Here is an 18,831-nt window from a genome sequence, read left to right as displayed (position 1 = left end):
AAAGCCTAGCTCTATGATAGATCATAGCTCCCTCAACCTTTCTTCATAAGACATGCCCTCCAGTCCAGGCAACATCCTGGTAAATCTCCTCTGCACCCTCTCCAAAGCATCCATATCCTCCCTATAATGAGGCGACCAGAACTGGACACTTTAGTTCCAAGTGTGGTCTAAAGCTGCAGCAAAATCTTGCGGCTCTTAAAATCAATCCACTTGTTAATGAAAGCCAACACACCATATGCCTTCTTAACAACCCTATCAACCTGGGTGGCAACTTTGAGGGATCTATGTACATGGACCCCAAGATCCCTCTGTTCCTCCACACTTCCAAGAATCCTGTCTTTTACCCTGTATTCAGCATTCAAATTTGACCTTCCAAAATTAATCACTTCACATTTATCTAAGTTGAACTCCATCTGCCACTTCTCAGCCCAGCCCTGCATCCTGTCAATGTCCTGTTGTAACCTGCAACAGCCCTTGTCACTATCTACAACTCCACGAACCTTTGTGACATCGGCAAACTTACTAACCAACCCTTCCACTTCCTCATCCAAGTCATTTATAACAACCACAAAGAGCAGAATTCCCAGAACAGATCCCTGTGGGACACCACTGGTCACCGGCCTCCAGGCGGAATACTTTCCATCCACTACCACTCACTGTCTTCTTTCAGCCAGCCAATTCGGTCTCCAGACAGCCAAATTTCCCTGTATTTTATTGTCCCCTGACTTTCTCAATGAACCTACCATGGGGAACCTTATCAATTGTCTTACTGAAATTCATATACACCACATCCACTGCTTTACCTTCATCAATGTGTCTTATCACATCCTCAAATAATTAAATGAGACTTGTGAGGCATGACCTGTCCCTCACAAAGCTGACCATCTTTAATCAAACTATGTTTTTCTAAATAATCATAAATTCTATCTCTCAGAATCCTTTCCAGTATTTTGCTCACCACAGACGTAAGGCTGATTGGTCTGTAATTCCCAGGGATTTCCCTATTCAATTTCTTCAACAGGGAAACAACATTCGCCTCCCTCCAATTATCCGGTGCTACTCCAGTGGAGAGTGAGGATGCAAAGATCATCGCCAATGATGCAGCAATCTCCTCCCTCCCTTCCCATCTGGCCCAGTGTACTTATCTATCCTAATGCTTTTCAAAATTTCCAATACACCCTCCTTCTTAATATCAACCAGTTCAAGCCTATTAACCTGGTTCACGTTGTTCTCACGAGCAATAAAGTCCCTCTCCCTCGAGTGAATACTGAAGCAGAATATTCATTTAGAGCCTTCCCTACATCCTCAGACTCCAGGCACAAGTTCCCTCCACTATCCCTGATCAGCCCTACTCTCACTCTGATCATCCTCTTATTTCTCACATCAGTGTAGAAAGCCTTTGGATTTTCCCTAATCCTTCCCGCCAGGGCTTTTTCATGCCCCTTTCTAGCTCTCCTAAGTTCATTTTTGAGTTCCTTTCTGGCTACCTTGTAATCCTCTAGAGCCGTGCCAGATTCTTGCTTCCTCAACCTTACGCAAGCTTCTTTCTTTCTCTTGACTAGAAGCTCCACTTCTCTTGTCATCCAAGGCTCCTTCACCTTACCATTCCTTCCTTGTCTCAGTGGGACAAAACTATCCAGCACTCGCAGCAGGTGCTCCTTAAACAACCCCCATCTTACTGTTGTGCATTTCCCCGAGAACATCTGTTCCCAATTTATGCTCCTCAGCTCCTGTCTAATAGCAGTATAATTTCCCCTCCACCAATTAAATACCTTCCCAGTCTGTCTGTTCTAATCCCTCTCCATGACTATGGTAAAGGTCAAGGAGTTGTGGTCACTGTCACTGAAATGCTCTCCCATCGAGACATCTGACACCTGGCCTGGTTCGTTGCCAAGCACCAAATCCAATATTGCCTTTCCCTTAGTTGGCCTATCTACATATTGAATCAGAAATCAGTCCAGGGCACAACTGACAAAATCTGCTCCATCCAAACCATTGGCACCAAGGAGGTTCCAGTAAATATTAGGGAAATGAAAGTCACGCATGTTACTTCTGCACCTTTCCAAGATCTACCGTTCAATCTGTTCCTTCATCTCTCTGCTGCTATTGGGGGGTCTACAGAAAACTCCCAATAAAGTGACTGCTCCTTTCTTGTTTCCGACTTCCACCTATACTGACTCAGTGGACAATGGACAACCCCTCCTCGCCTACCTCATTTTCTGCAGCTGTGATACACTTTCTAATTGCCTTCTAAGTGCCACTCCCCCTCCTCTTTTACCTCCCTTCTATCCTTCTTTAAACATCTAAACCCCAGAACATCTAACAACCATTCCTGTCCCTGTGAAATCCATGTCTCCGCAATGGCCACAACATCGTAGTGCCAAGTACTGATCCATGTTCTAAGTTCATCTTCCTTATTCATGATGCTCCTTGCATTGAAACAGACATACTTTAACCCATCCCACTGAGTGCAACTTTGCCCTATCAACTGTCTATTTTTCCTTACAGAGTCGCTGCATACAATTTCTTCCCATTTAATAGCGACCCTATCCTCTGATCCATAACTCTAATTCCCATCCCCCCACCAAACTAGTTTAAACCCTTCCGAAGTACTCTAGCAAACCTCCCGCCCAGGATATTGGTGCATTCCCTGTTTAGAAGCAAACCGTCGCTCATGTACAAGTCCCACCTTCCCCAGAAGGCATCCCAATGATCTACATATCTGAAGCCTTCCCTCCAGCACCAGCCCTGTAGCCACTTGTTCAGCTGCACTCATTCTTTGTTCCTCGCCTCACTAGCTGGTGGCACCGGTAGCAATCCTGAGATTACTACTCTGCTACAAGAGTGCCTGAGCTACTCAAAAGTTTATTTTACAGGTCACGAGTTCTCACTCCCAGTGAATAAGCAGTGGATGCAATTCTGAAAGATCTTTACATGTTACAGATAGTGTTTGCAAATTTGTGGGCATCAGAAAAGGAATATCTTCAGCAAAGCATCTGCAGTTTTGTGATCGCCACATATTGAGCGCATAGTCCTAGCACACAACATAGCAGGAGGTGTTAAATTGGCTAACCCGTAAAAACAGCTGTGGAGATTGCAAGTAATCCTGAGCTCATTCAGTGTGCTGCCAGCAGCATTCATGCTGTCCTTGTCTTAAATGATTGCAGTGTGCAGCCATGCTACCAGCAGTGCCTGCATCAGTATGGAGCCAATATTGTGAGTGAATGCTACTTACAGAGGAGATTCATGGCTGCAAGAAGTTTTGCGGCATTTCATGAAAATTGTACCGGTAGACTGTGATACTTTGAGCAATAGTTGAGTGTGTGAATTTTGCACCAAGATTTTTAGCGGCCTTGGTGGAAGAGGTGGAAAGTCTGATTTCGGCAGGAGGTGCTTCAGACATATATTCAAATATATACTCAAAGAATATATGTCTGACAGGACTGTGCAGTCTGAAGACAGGCCTTCTTGAAGGCCAAGGCGTCTGGAAGTTCCCCTCCATGGCAACCTGCAGCCTCTGTAATTGGAAGTCAGCAGCTTTCCACCATTCTGCAACCACTGTGGAAGCAAGTTCTGGGAGCTGTTCGGAAATCAGGCGCAAAGGAAATGCACAATTGAGAGATTAGTTTAATACTATATGCATTATATTATGATTTAATTTATAAAATTGGTTTGGAATGTGCATTTTCTGGTGGTTTTAATTTTTGTTTTGTCAGAAAGAGGATGATGTGATGATCAGTGGCAGAGGAAAGGTAAAGAGTATGGACCATGGGGAGGTGTTGTTGAAGTTATTAGTATCACTCATGAATTATTTTTCCACATTTGAACCAGAGCCAGAGGAAGCTGCCTATGTGATAGCCTCCCTTCCTTTTCTTCCTCCTCCATTTAATCGTCTAATTTTAGCAAAGACTATTTTGTCATAAAGGACATGCAGCATATTACCACAAACCTCAATATCTACACAGCTGTAAACTGCAGGATGGTCCAAGCAGCAGAAACATTGCTTGAAAAGTCCACTGATGTGCTCTATAATGTTCCTTGTGTTAACATGCTTTTCATTGTATAATTGGTCATTTGTACGTCTGGACTTGATATGAGTCATGCCATGGGTAGGTAATCCCGATTTGACTCACTATGGTGGGTCAAATACACCTGGATGAGGGAACTGTCACAGAATGAAGACATTGTTACCAGGATAATGAGCATTCGCCTTCATGATTCATTTGCCCATGAACCCAAATGAGCCGCACATTGAGGGAGGTGAAATCCTTCTTCTTTCATGAAAATAGACAAATCTCAATGAAATGCGCGCAAGGCAACGTGCATGCCATCAACGGGACTGCAAGGAGCCTTGCACTCCACCTGTTTGTCCCTGATGAGAATAATTGAGATGGAATTGTTTTTCTTGGCATTCAGAGTCTCAGTGGCTTCCCTTATGCACCAATAAATTGCAAACTGTAATACATTGCATATACATCCGGCAGCAGTCTCCAAAGAGTCAGATAGAAACCAAATCATTCCGATTAGGCACTTTACAGCCTTCTGTGATCAACATGAAGTTCAACAACTTCAGGCCATGAACTATGTTCTCCATTTTGTACTTTTTCCCCTCGTGCCAGTCTGTATCCTGTTCCCAGGTTTTGCTTTGCGGCAGTATTGACCTTTATTCTGCTATTAGCACATTCTGCTATTTGGCTTTCAGTCAGTTCTGACATTTATCCTGCTATGAATACCTACTCTGGACCAATGCCTTGTCTCTTTACTACTACCATTCCTACACGCATTGCCTTCTGTTTGCAGCTTTGCCCTCTAGCCCATCCGATCTTCACTTTTTGCTACATCTGACCCTCTCCCTTTTTCAGCAGCATAAAATATTTCTATTCTCTTCAGTTCCAAAGAAGAGAAATATTCGTCTCAAAACATTAACTGTGTTTCTGTCTCTGTAGATGTTGCCAGACCTGCTTATTTTTTCCAGAATTTTGTGTTTTTATTGCAGGAAATACTTTCCTCGCCTTGCTTTGAGATTTCAACTGCAGCAGTTGGTACAGTGGTTAGCAGTTCCAACCTTGGGTGACTGTGTGGAGTCTGCACATTGTGTCTATGTGGGTTTCCTCCCGGTGCTCTGATTTCCTCCCACAGTTCAAAGATGTGCAACCTCGGTGGATTGGCCATGCTAAATGAGCCCTTAAGTGTCCAGCAGTTGCCTAAATTTCCCAAAGGTTAAGTGGGGTTAATGGCCTGGGAAGGGTGCTCTTTCAGAGGGTCAATGTAGACTCGATGGGCAGAATTACCTCCTTCTGCACTGTAGAGATTCTATGATTCTAGCTTGTTTATGAAACAAAGACATCTCAACTTTTGGTCCTTGCTGAAATGGAGTTGATCAAATTGCTTCCAAAAAAAAAACTGCTTCTTCCTCCTCTCTCTTCTTCCAGCAGATTTCCCTGCTCTGCACGGAGCCGCTTCATTCTCCCAGTTTTGATTATGTCGGATTGAAAGTCCTATCAAGCCACCCATTTCTGGAAATAATTTGTTTTACCAGAAACTGTTAAATGAACCAAATTGCAAGTAAAGAAAAGCTTGCACAAGTGGCACCATAAGTGAGAAGAAAGAATCCAACAACAAACTTGCAAGTAGTTCATGACTTGGAATTTGGGGGTGGGTGGGGGGTCTTATTCTGTTTAATATGGTGTTCAGCATATTGGCTGGAATAAATAGTGGTGTTAAAACAGTTTGGTATACAATGATCGGTGTCATGGTGTGCAAAATCCCAATATCAAAATCGCGTCCATCAAATCTCCAGTTGAAAATGTGCACCTCTGTCACAGAGCCCAGTTTTGAGCTCCAGGTGACTGCATCATGCAAAGAAACAGGTGCAACGCAGTCTAATTTCTAACCAAGTATATCTCAAAACCTCACCGAATATCAATGATGAGATGGATTGCTACTTAATTCTTTCCTTAGTGCTGTTTCTGGGTTATGTCTTTCAAATCTTTTTCAGCTTTTAGTTTTACTCCAACAGGAGTTTAGATATCCAGAAAAATAAAACTATTTAATATAAAGTGAAGCCCCGGGAGGAGTTGCATGCAGAGCTGAAGATTGGCAAAAAGTCAATTTATACTTGCTCTTTAATGAACCAAAAACTTCTTTCGGCAAACAAATATATTTGACAAAAGCAAAATCCAAATTGAGATTTATCAATGTCGTTTTGAATAAGTTGTTTGGTACCTTGTGCTCATGGAAGCTTGCTATCATTTTCACACATGCTGTGTTGTATTCTCCAAATTTCCACAGAGGCATAAGATATCATGTGAATCCCAAAAGCATATGTTACATTTTCTCTCCCGCAGACTGAGGCAGCACACAATGTAGCAAATTGCTTACCATATAATATGCTGGGCACTGGATCACAAAATAAATGCCAAGCATTTCACAATAAATCTAGTAAACTAATATGCCAACACAAAAATGCAACATTGGTCGGTCTTGAAAATGAACAGCATCCATCTTAACCAACAAAGGCAATGGACTTCAATTATTAACATTTTTGAAATAAAGGGTGGTACTTACACTGGAATAGAAGGCTTCACTAGACACACAGATAACATCTTGCTCCTGAATTGTTAAAATGTCCTTTGCTAAGTGCAGTCGCACTTCAAAAGGCTCTTGAGTTCCATCTTGGAGCAAACAAATTCCTGTTTTTGCCTTGAAAGAGAAGATGAGACAATTTCAGCAAAGTTGACATTGTTTTTGTTATAAGAGACATCAGTTTCCTGTCTGACTTTAAAATGCTACATGCTGCTACATGCAGAATTTCTCACCCTGACATGATTTTTAATGCATTAGAAAACTTCACAAATATGGTTATGTGTGCGATGAATGAAAAATATTGTACCTCATCCCATAAAACATTAAGCACATATATTAATATGTTCAAATGTATTGGCAACATGGAGGCAGAGCTTTTGTTTTCCAAAGAAGCTGGTTCAAGTAGAAAATGGGGCTTCTGATGCAAAAAAAATGACTCAAATGTCCATCTTTTCAGAGGTGACGGCCACTTGTAAATTCGTACAAGGTGATGGTCCTTCCATCACACTGGAAGCAGACATTTGCTGTACATCTGATTAGTAAACTCTGAAACTTGGGATGACAGCTGCAGGTAGGGATCTTTCCTGGAGGCTCGTTACAAAAACATGTGCTTTTATAACCAGGGTTCAGTGCCTTCCACGTTTGGATTGAAGAAAGTCAACCAGCTGCTGGTAAAGATCTGCATTGTCAGCTGATGGAACCATGATTCGATAAGGTCAGAGGTCTTTCAGATGTTCACTCATTCTGCCACATAATAGTAGCCCTGACTGTTTGCCCAGTGCGAGCTCAGGCCAATGCCATTTTGCTGTCTAATTACCAACTAATGATTCTCCTCCCGGGCAAAGGAGATAAACAAGGGTTGTTTAGGATTAACATAGCTTTGAGATAATGCAGCTGACAATGGAAGTTTAGAACTATGTTAGACCTCTATGGTAGACATGTTAGTGTAAAACTTTAGTTAGGCATATTCACAACACCATGCTGATAGAACTTGGAGAGGCAATCTGGTTGGGTAATCCGGAATTCAGCGTCAGATAAGTGGCTTGTTTAGCACAGGGCTAAATCGCTGGTTCCCAAGGCAGGCCAGCAGCACGGTTCAATCCCCGTACCAGCCTCCCCGAACAAGCAAATGTGGCGACCAGGGGCTTTTCACAGTAACTTCATTTGAAGCCTATTTGTGACAATAAACGATTTTCATTTCATTTTATTTTTTCAGATAGCTCATATCAGTCAATGCTCCAATGGGTAAGATATTCCTATCTGGATAAATAGTTAGAAGGAGGTGATCTCTGCTGATTGATAATGAAGTTTTAGTTTGTTAAGCTCTAGTTGTCGCCTTGCTCCAGAGATGGTTGTACCTGGGTTTAAGATGTGTGAGGTGGCGTAGCAGCAGGTCAAAGACAAAGGCACTTTTGACTTTAAGAATTCGGGGACGGGATCGGCACTTAAGAGGCTGACAAGCTGCAGCCACATATAAGATCTCCATTTCTCACGCACACTCAGCCCAGCCAACAAAATGGCAACCCAAGGAATGGCACCCTGTTTTGCAGATGCGGAGCTCGAGACCCATGGAGGCCTTGGAGGAGAGGCAGAGAACTCTGTTCCCTGGGGTGGGAAGGACGCTGCCACCACGTTCACCGGACCTGGGCGCAAGTGGCAGAGGCCGTGAGTGCTGTGGGCACCACTGCCAGAACGGGCCAGCAGTTCTGGAAAAAGGGTCACGACATCCTCAGGACAGCCAGGGTGAGTAGCCAGCCCCATGCTCCTCAAACCAACCCACGTCCCACACACCCTTAATACCAACGCCCCCCCCCACCCCCCGGAGGGTGACCGAACCCCACACGCCGGCAGTCTGCTCGCACCCCACGCTGCACCACATGCCAGCACCCATACCGGCCGCTCTGGCTGGGTGTCCTGTTCACAGAGGCCACCAGGTGTCCACTCCCTGTGCTGCCTGCGTCCGACAGCCTAATACTGTGCATTTTCTGTCTCCCACTCCCTCCCCACACCCCGACCAGGAGAAGGCGGGGCACAACCTCTGGTAGAGAGAGAAGGCTGGAAGGGCCTGCGGACCTATGGCCTCTCATCATCACAGAGCGGCAGGTACTGGACCTGGTCGATGCGTCTGGAAAGAGGGCAGTCACTAAGACGGAGGGCGGCATCAGGGAACCAAGTGAATCCCCGCTGAGTTGCAGTATCCTATGGCATGCGTGGCACAGCGCCCACACCACCCCATCACCCACACACCACCCCATTCACCACCCACTTCTGCCACAGCACCCTATCACACCACCCCATCACCCACACACCACCCCTACACAATCCCAGCACCACACCACTCCAACACTACGCCACACACCAGCCCACCACCTCAACAACACCACATCATACTTTCACCACCCCAACCCGAGATCCAATCATGCATCATGTCTTGTGTCTTGCAGGATCACATAGTGATGAGGTGGGCCCTGCTAGCGTCCCCTGCCTCTGGCCTCAATCCCCGGATTTGTTGAGCTATGACGCGGCACCGGACAGGAGCCCCTAAAAGCCAGCCAGCGACACCCTGGAGCATCAGCCCAGGAATGACACCAACTTTCCATCACAGCTGTCTCCAACACCCTCCACCATCCCAGAGACACTCGCCTTGGTGAAGAAGTTCCTGAGGCACTATCTGGTGCGCATCACACACATGCAATCCTTAGATCAGATGGAGGTAGGAATACTCGAGGGGGCGGTCGGTCGGAGTGCGGCGGGACCCCAGAGACTAGCTACCATTGGAAGGGTCTCGGGCTTCTGGACAGGGCAGTCCCATTGATGCTGGAGATGCAGACACAGAGCTGTAGACTACTTAAGGGGTTGTCAACAACCATCCAGCGACTATAGGTGCAGTTGGAGGAGTCTAAGCACCTGCAGGGGCAGGAGGCAGTGCCGACCATGTGTGCCACATGAGTGGCATCCACTGTGGAGTACTTGGGGGTATTGGCCATGGGTCAGGATGTCCGAGGTCTGGGGCACACTGAGTGGGTTGTGGCCAAGGGACATAACAGGTCGACGCTGTCACTGGCAAGCATGTACTAGAGCCACCTGGACATAGTAGCGGTAGGCTAGAGCTTGGCTCAGTTACATCGGGTCATGGCTGCGGGTGTCAATGGCATTGCCCGGGCGCTGACTGACCTGACCCAGTCCCAGAGGGAGATGGTCCAGTCCCCATCCTCCAGGGCTGCGAACACTGAGACCCAGGCTGAGACGGGAGCGGACCTCCAGGAGTGGCACTCCCATGTGGTGGGAGAGCTCCCGGAGCTTGCTCCAGATGCACCCCTGTCCCAAAGAGTATCCCAGGGCCCATTGGACACTCCGAGGGACGAGGAAGTGATGGTGTCCATGTTGGTGACTTCCGCACGAGAGGTGCTGGAATGCTACAGGTACTCAGACTCGCCCACCCCGTCCGGTGTCGGCAGCCTCCGTTGGACAGCGGGGAGAACAGGTGGCATCACACCACCTGGGCAACCCGAGAGACTGCCGCACTGGTCCAGGCACGGACACTCCAGAGGACAGCCAGTGCAGAGGACAGCCGAAGGGTGACCTGGGTCATAGGGTGGGAATTCCAGCAGGGCGCCTCCACTCTGATGTACCGCCTGGGGATTCACCTACACGTGGTGTTAGGGCCCGCAGGCCAGATAGTTAGACACCAGTTAAGTTGGCACAGGTGCAACACACAAGATAGCGATTGACCTGTAGAAACATGTTCACCTGTTCACAATAAACATCTAGAATCATAAAATTTACAGTCCAGAAGGCCATTCGGCCCATCAAATCTGCACCGGCCCTTGGAAAGAGCACCCTACGTAAACCCACGCCTCCACCCTATCCCCGTAACCCCACCTAACCTTTGTTTTGGACACTAAGGGAAATGTAGAGTGGCCAATCCACCTAACCTGCATCTTTGGACTGTGGGAGGAAAGCGGAGCACCCGGAGGAAACCCACGCAGACACGGGGAGAACGTGCAGATTCTGCACGGACAGTGACCCAAGCTGGGAATTGAATCTGGGACTCTGGAGCTGTGAAGCAACAGTGCTACAGTGCCGTCCACCTGTTCACAAATGTTCAACCTGCCTCGGTGCTCTGTCAGAAGGGAGTGAGGAATGGACTGGGCTGGCTGCAGAGCAGGGTCTAGGGGGATAGGCGGCTGTTGGACGTTGGCACGGGTCCGGACTCCCAGGTCAGCCGCCACTCGCCGCCCCGGTACCTGACCCCACCCCTAACCTTCTCCCCCCCCCCCCCCCCCCCCCCCCCCCCCACACACACTTGTCTCCTCCTTGGCTACCCCAAGGGTTCAGTGGAGCCGTGTGATGGAATGGCCAGCTGGTATGCAGGGGTCACCCAGGTGGCCGCTGGAAAGTGCTACCGTGGGCAGGAGTCAGATGTTGTCATGCAATTCAGAGCACCAGAGCTCCTCGCAGAGCAGGTCACTACCATCCTCCATCCCATGGACCAGACCCGCTGTTACTGCCAACCCAGGGCCCACACTCTAGTGAGGCAACTATAAATCATGCAGAATGCTGCAGGTGTGGAGTCAGGGTGGGGGGTGAGGGGGAGGCGTTGGTGCAGGGAGGGTGGACATGGGAGCGGCAGGATGGTTCTGCTGCCGTCGGCCAGGCCCTCTAGTCAGCCAATTTGGAGATGATTAGAGCATCGCATGCGTGCGGGTCCTGGCACACACTTTGTGCCTGCCTGGGCCCCATGTCCTGCTCATTCCACCCCTTCCCCGTATTCTCCAAGTCGGACGAAGACTGGCATACATCCTCCTCCCCCAGCAGGCCACCCCTCTGCTATGTGATGCTGTGGAAGACGCAGCGCTATACTGGAGGGCCCCTCCAGGGCGGTCAAGGCACCTGAACCTTGGGCGGGATTTTTCCCTACCCGGCGGGGTGGGGGGTCCCGGCGTAGCGGAGTGGCGCCAACCACTCCGGCGTTGGGCCTCCCCAAAGGTGCGGAATTCTCCCACCTTTAGGGGCCAAGCCCTCACATTGAGGGGCAGGCCCGCGCCGGAGTGGTTGGCGCCACGTCGACTGGCGCCAAAACCGGTGCCAACGGCCTTTGACGCCCGCCGGCCGGTGTCAGGGCTGGCCAAAAGGCCTTCGCCGGTTCGCGCATGCGCCGGTGCGTTAGCTACCGCTGACGTCACCACCGGTGCATGCGCGCTGGGGGATTCTCTTCCGCCTCCGCCATGGTGGAAGCCGTGGCAACAGCGGAAGAAAAAGAGTGCCCCCACAGCACTGGCCCGCCCGCCGATCGGTGGGCCCCGATCCCGGGCCTGGCCACCGTGGGGGCACCCCCGGGGTCCGATAACCCCCCCCAGGACCCCGGGGGCCCGCTCGCGCCGCCGATCCCGCCGCCACCAGTGGTGGTTCAAACCACGGCAGCGGGAGAGGCCTCTCAGCGGCGGGACTTTGGCCCATCGCAGGCCGGAGAATCGCCGCAGGGGGCGCGCCGATCGGCGGGGCATGATTCCTGCCCCCGCCAATTCCCCGGTGGCGGAGAATTCCGGCCATGGCGGGGGCGGGATTTTCGCCATTCCTGGGCGATTCTCCGACCCTGCGGGGGGTCGGAGAATTTCGCCCCATATCTTCAAAATGCTGATGCACCACTTGATCACGGCCCTGGTTCCGACATGGGCGTTGTTGTAGCGGGTCTCCGCGTTAGTCTGTAGCTTCCGGCTAGGTGCTATCAGCCATGACCGCAGCGGATAACCCCCGTCACCCAGGAGCCAACCCATCACCCTGGGGTGTGCCTCGAAGGTGTCGGGAACCGTCGAGTGTGTCAGGATGAAGGAGTCATGCACACTGCCTAGGTATCGGGCACAGACTTGCATCTTGAGGTCACACATCAGCTCCACGTTCATGGAGTGCTACCCCTTTCAGTTTGTGAAGACAACCCCCTCATGGGCCAGTGATCATAGGGGGACATGCATTCCATCATTCAGCCCCTGAAGCTGGGGCATCCTGGTGATGGTGGAGAACACCGCTGCCCAGGCATCCTTGTGGGCTGATAAATTGAAACTTACAAATTGTGCCAACTAGGCATATAGAGCCTCCATTATGGTGCGGATGCACCTGTGCATCCAGGTTTGCGGGATCCCAGCCAGATCCCCACTCGGTTCCTGAACAGGCTCCCTGGTGAAAAATGTCAGGGCATCCGTCACCTTGACGGCCATCGGGGAATGGATGTCCTACCCCGTGTCCCCGCGGTTAAAGGTGTAGCGTGATCCGGCAGATGTGCTGTACAGCCCTCTGCTCAGTCGGCGACTTCAAGGTCCAGTAGGTCCTCAAATGGCAGGCACTGCCAGTACACCTGAGGTTTGATGTGGCGTCTCCTTCCCACCTCCTCTTCGGGCGTTCCCTTGGGCGGGCCATGTGATGTCCCGCCAGCAGGTGGTGCCCGATTGTAGGTTGGGGGGGGGGGGGGGGTATTGGAAGGGTGGCATGGAGGGAAGGGTTGGGGGGGGTGGGTACACCCATATGGCCAGTGTCGCTCTACGCAACCACAGGCCAGGGTGGATGGTCAGTGGGGTGTGCAGCAGGATGGGTGCCTTGCAGGCTCGGCAATGGCGGTCCGTGCCCAGACAGCCCTGTCCCGGGGGAACACCCCAACCCCATGGCACATCACCTGGTCAACCCTCGCTACTCCTGCCGGCCCTGGCAGATGCACCACTTCCCCTGCCAGCTGGCTATGCCTGCGGCAGGACCGACAGCCCACAGTCATGCTTCTGGGAACATGACCTATCCCCTCTCTCCCACTCAGCAGCCACGGCACCCGTTTCCGGATTTTTAAAACCACTAGTGAACCTCGCCTTTGGTAATTCCTCCCAGTGGAGGCAGAGCATCGCGGCAGCCCGGGAGATAACCGGGACGGGCCCGTTAATGATATTCCAACAGCGTTTACTGTACATGCGACATGTACATCCCGATTCCGGTGTCAGCCAACGAAGAATCCTGCCCGAACTTTTTTTTTTAATTTAGAGTATCTTAGAGTGCCATTAATTCACTGAAAGACGATGAGAGTAAGTGAACATAGGCTTTATTAACCAAGGACTTGCCTGCCTGTGTCTGCTGTACAAATGAGCTTCGCCCCCAGGCAGCTGGTCTATGTACCGTCTGAGAGGGGGGGGGGGGGGGGGGGGGGCGGTGCCAAAGGCGGAGCCCACCAGATTCCAGTACAATACCTGTAAGGAGATCACATTACCACTGGGCCACAGTGCTACACAGACAGTTTATACTATGGTGAATACATTCACCACAGTATCCAATTCATTTTTTTTTTCAATTAAGGGGCAACTTAGCGTGGCCAATCCACCTACCCTACACATTTTTTGGGTTGTGGGAGTGAGACCTACACAAACACGGGGAGAATGTGCAAACTCCACATGGACAGTGACCCAGAGCCGGGATCGAACGTGGAACCTCAGCGCCACGAGGCATGCACCCAAGGGAAGTCAATGATTAATTGACAGCTCGGACTTTCCAATCTCTTCTGTACATTTCACAATGTTTGTTTCTACAACATTAAGTAGTTTCAAGGGTTTATAATTTTTGTTATTGATAGTTTAAAGGGTTGTAGTCAAATTAATGTTTTTTCCACACAGGAGAGAGTTATGAATTAATTACTTTTTAAAAGCCTTTTTGTTAACCATTCTACTGTCACTTCGCTCCAGACAGCTTACAGTGGATCAATGGGTATGGATATGTCATAACTTCGTATTGGGCCATGAAAGGCCATGGGTGTTGGATAGAATGGAATTGATTCACATGGGAGACATGACGCGCCATGGGGATATGTGAAAGACGCAGCCTAACATAGGGGGAATGAGTGGCCGTGGGTAACTTGGCATAGCTGGCATGAATTTTAAGGGGTGCATGAGGAGGACCCTTTCAACTAACCTTTCAAAAGATTCCCTCATGCAGGCTACAGTTCACGACCCCTCGAGGGTCTGCGAACCAGGACTCTGGCCCGACCCCCATCCCCGCAATGGAGATTCCTATCCCCGCAATGGAGCCGGTTTGGTTGGAAGTACAGAATGCGAGCTTTTAACAGGAACCAGCCTGCATCTTCTAAATGCACTCCCAAAAATCAGACAGCCAGGAATGGGTTGGGAATCCTGGGATCGAAACCTGCCTGAAATTGTCAAAAGGTCAAAAGGTCCCAAGCCATCCCAACTTGGTGACAATCCAGGTCTATCCCTTTAGTGCCATTTGACATTACTGACAACCCTACCCTGCTTGCCATCTTCAGTAAGTCAATTTCATCAAAATACTAACCCTTTTGTAATGATCCTATTGTCACTGAAAACCCACTGAAGCCTCTGGTCTCCATAGAATCAAGACACACATTAACCTGGCTTGGTCGTCCATCTGATTATCAGTGAAAGGATTGCAATGCCCTCTACTATACTGTCACTTCTCCTGTCACTTAGTGTGTTGTACTTTTGATGAGATTTTATGCTAACAACTATCATTGTAAAATATTACTATGAAAATGAAAATCGCTTATTGTCACGAGTAGGCTTCAATGAAATTACTGTGAAAAGCTCCTAGTCGCCACATTCCGGCACCTGTCCAGGAGGCTGGTACGGGAATCGAACTGTGCTGCTGGCCTGCTTGGTCTGCTTTAAAAGCCAGCGATTTAGCCGAGTGAGCTAAACCAGCCCCATGAGCTAAACCAGCCGCATGATAGGCCACTTTCAACTGCCAGCTGTCCACTTCTCACCTGCAAAAGAATGGCTGGGCATTGAAAATTTGGGTTGGGAAGAGTGTTACTGCTTCTGATGCTCCCATGCCACTCAAAGTCTGCCTGATACAGCTTTCTGTTTTGACTTTAAAGAAGTGAACAACATGTCCTTAAAGGGACCACTGATAACAACTCCACAAAAAACACAAGAACATTTTGGGGAAACTACTGTTTCCACAACAGTAATGCTGCCAACTATCAACATTCTACTTAAATTTGGCTCCTGCCCACCACCCAGCTGGACATGGGAGAGCACACATCTCCCATCGCCTATCAGTGAACTGCAACAGAACACCTTTTTGATGCCCACAACTCATTAGCTAGATTCAAATGAGACCCAAGGCCAAAAATAGTTTGCTTCATCCCTCCCAATGCAGTTGGCAGGCTGATTTGGGGAGGACATTGACAATCCTCCTGGTTCTTATAAAGGCAGTGACCACTTTTCAGTTCATCCATACCCAATTCTTTGTGCATAATAGATAATGGTGAAGTTGCTGCTTTGTTGAATTGTGTGCCTTGTAAGTTTGTTATCAGCATAGCCACAGCAGTGTTTAATCTGCCTGCACTTTCTCTACATTCTATGCTGTCATCAGTTGCAATTTGCAGGCTGAAGTAATTAATGGGATTTGAACAACCAATGATCGGATTCAATATTAGCGATTCTGAGCAATATAAAGGTGACCCATTGTAAGAGGTGGGGAGAAGACTTAAGAAGGTCATGACAACCTGAAGAAATGTGTTGATTAGAACAGTATTTTTCAAACTTTTTTTCCCGGGGACCCATTTTTAACCAACCGGCCAACCTTCCGGACCCACGCCAGCCGATCTTCGCGACCCACCAACTTTCTTACCTTGTTTGCTGCTGAAAAAAATGGAGGAATCGCAATCGTGGCCAAAGCATGTGACATCGACATTCGGGGTGGGTGGGGTGACCTGCTCTCTGTCTCCCTTCAGCCAGGAAGATTACATTGCATTTTTAAAAAATCTTCTTCTGCTTCCCTGATTGCGCAAACCTACCTTGGCTCATAAATGGAAGGGTTCCAGATGCCTAGTTAACCATCTTTGCAATCTGTCCTGCTACCTTCAGGGATCTGTGGACATTCACTCCAAGGAACCGCCCTTCCGCTATACTTCTCAGTATCCTCCCATTCCTTGCCTTGTTTGACCTGTGCTCCATTTACTGCTTTTCTGTCCACCTGGCTAGACTAGTAGCTGCTTCAAATGTTGATAGACATGAGGGATAAAGTATTTGCTCCTGTATCAATTTGTATTTCACTCAATTTCGAGGTGTGGGCTGGTTGGCTGGCCAGAATGTTCTTTTTGTTTCTCCGCTTGTTTTCTCTCATATATGAATAATGCCTTATGCTCAATTGTGTTCCGAATGAAGCAAAAATGTGGACATGGGCTGGTTGGCCGAATGTGGTGGTATATTCAATGTAATTCAGTGTAACACAGGATTTGGCTACTTAGAAATGGCAGCTCAGTCGGTTTTGGGATCAGAAATAGAAAACAAATTCACAACAGAATTAGAAAAAAAGTACCTTCACATTTTGGATGAAATCTTGCCTTTAAATGCTAACTGATCACATTTCCTTCTTAGAGTTTACGGAACCACATGGTTCTGCGCATCCGCGCTGATGAGTGGGCACACATGCACATTGTGCCCGCTTTTTAAAATCTGGTCGAGGCCATCATTTTGAAGGCCGCTTGCAGCCGGCATTGTTAAAACCCGGCTACTGCGGGTTTTGCGCGTGAATTTGCGCAATCGGGAGCGCTGAGACGGACGGCTCCATGACCCTCCTGCCACCCGCCCACGACCCACCCACAAGTTGTCACCCCGACTTTGAAAATGCCTGGATTAGAACCGAACAAAAACATGAACCAATCATTTCTGTCCCAAAAAGAAACACTAGTTTCCCACACATTGTGGAAAATTGGCGGTTCCATTTTATTATTTGACCAAGACAGTGAAATATATGTTCTGGGATATAAATTAGTATTTTGCTTTAGAAAAGTTAAATAAACAGGAAATATTCAAGACTTGCTGCACTCTCCTAGTTTTATACTCATGGATTGATAAATCCAATCTATTTAAAATAAAAATAGACTCACTCCTGAAACGCAACAGTGAGGAAAATAGAAATAAACAATGCTTGCTGAATGAACATTGTTAAACAGCTCAATCTGGGAGAATCATGCTTTCCTTCATGGAATATTCTTCAGAATTACTCCTTCAACACTTGGTATTTTAATAGTTTGTGTTGTGACAATTAATATTAACTTTCAATAGATTATTTTAAAAATGAATAAACCAATGGCCAATTAATGTTTTAGTTCCTGCAACCAAATTAGATTCTCAATTTTGTACTGCAGTGGTCATTGATGGTATAATCCTTTATAATATTAGATTCATGTTTTATAATGCAATCTACTCTTCTAACCTCTCGCACATAAAGCATCTGTCAATGTTTTGCCATTATGAATTCCTACGCTGCATTTATAATAGAAAATTACCTATGTAACCCTGTAATTAAACCCTCTAGGCTCCTTAGCCTACATTATGGAGAAACCCCTAATCTCCAACCAACTCTACTTTTCTTATGTCTCAAATAGATGCAAATACTTCTGCTTAGTGCTAAATAATATGAAATTGAATTATTATATAAGGATAAGGATAGGGTGTGTGACTTTCAAATGAGAATTGAATTACATCTTCATGTCTCATCACCCTTATCCACCTCTGTCTAATTTTGATTCACTTGAAAACTGCACTGTTTCTTTTTTTGTTTTTGTTTTTAAATTTAGAGTACCCAATTATTTTTTTCCAATTAAGGGGCAATTTAGCAAGGCCAATCCATCAAGCCTGGACATCTTTTTTGGGTTGTGGGGGCGAAACCCATGCAAGCACGGGGAGAATGTGCAAACTCCACACGGACAGTGACCCAGAGCCGGGATCGAACCTGGGATCTCGGTGCCGTGAGGCAGCAGTGCTAACCACTGCACCACCGTGCTGCCCTAAACTGCATTGGTTTTGATTTGCAAGGGGTAATTTTGATGTTGGCCAATAGTGTAAATGGAGCAATACAAGTTCAGCTGTGCATTATACATCTTTTTGAGGATTTTAGCTTCCATTCGTTTGGAGTTCAAAATTTGGGAAGATGTACATCAGCCAGCAGATTTTGTCCATCTTACTCCACTATCTAAAGTCAAAATATCTTCATTTTATTTTGAAAAGGTAACACCAGCCTCGCCATTCTGTTTGCTGTAACAAAGGGGATTATAAAACCAGAATTGTGGTACAAGGCCTTGCCCCCTTGAAGCGCATATTGGGAATTCAAATACATATTTCACTCCCCAGAACAATTTAAGGATAACAAAAATCATGGGTGAAGATGAATATCAAATCCCTCTCATGTTCTTAGTGCAGACTGTTTCATATCATGGTTTTGTACTTCTGTGAA

The 18,831-nt window shown here is 47.8% G+C and overlaps 1 protein-coding gene across 7 annotated transcripts in view; it reads right to left on the bottom strand.

Moving 5' to 3' along the window:
- Nucleotides 1–18,831, bottom strand: part of sntg1 (syntrophin, gamma 1) — a 649,505-nt gene that overhangs the window by 154,273 nt on the left and 476,401 nt on the right. For all 7 annotated transcript variants that reach the window (XR_005462062.1, XR_005462061.1, XM_038809324.1 and 4 more), the window contains one exon: nucleotides 6,568–6,702. Coding sequence is in view for 5 of the 7 variants with exons in the window: in XM_038809324.1 (XP_038665252.1) it covers nucleotides 6,568–6,702 (135 nt within the window). In the remaining 2 variants the exon portion in view is untranslated. The remainder of the gene's footprint in view (nucleotides 1–6,567; nucleotides 6,703–18,831) is intronic.

Source organism: Scyliorhinus canicula, chromosome 10, assembly GCF_902713615.1.
Source record: "Scyliorhinus canicula chromosome 10, sScyCan1.1, whole genome shotgun sequence".
Taxonomy (NCBI): domain Eukaryota; kingdom Metazoa; phylum Chordata; class Chondrichthyes; order Carcharhiniformes; family Scyliorhinidae; genus Scyliorhinus; species Scyliorhinus canicula.
Note: the sequence above shows the minus strand (reverse complement) of the source record. Positions and strands in the feature narration are given on the sequence as shown.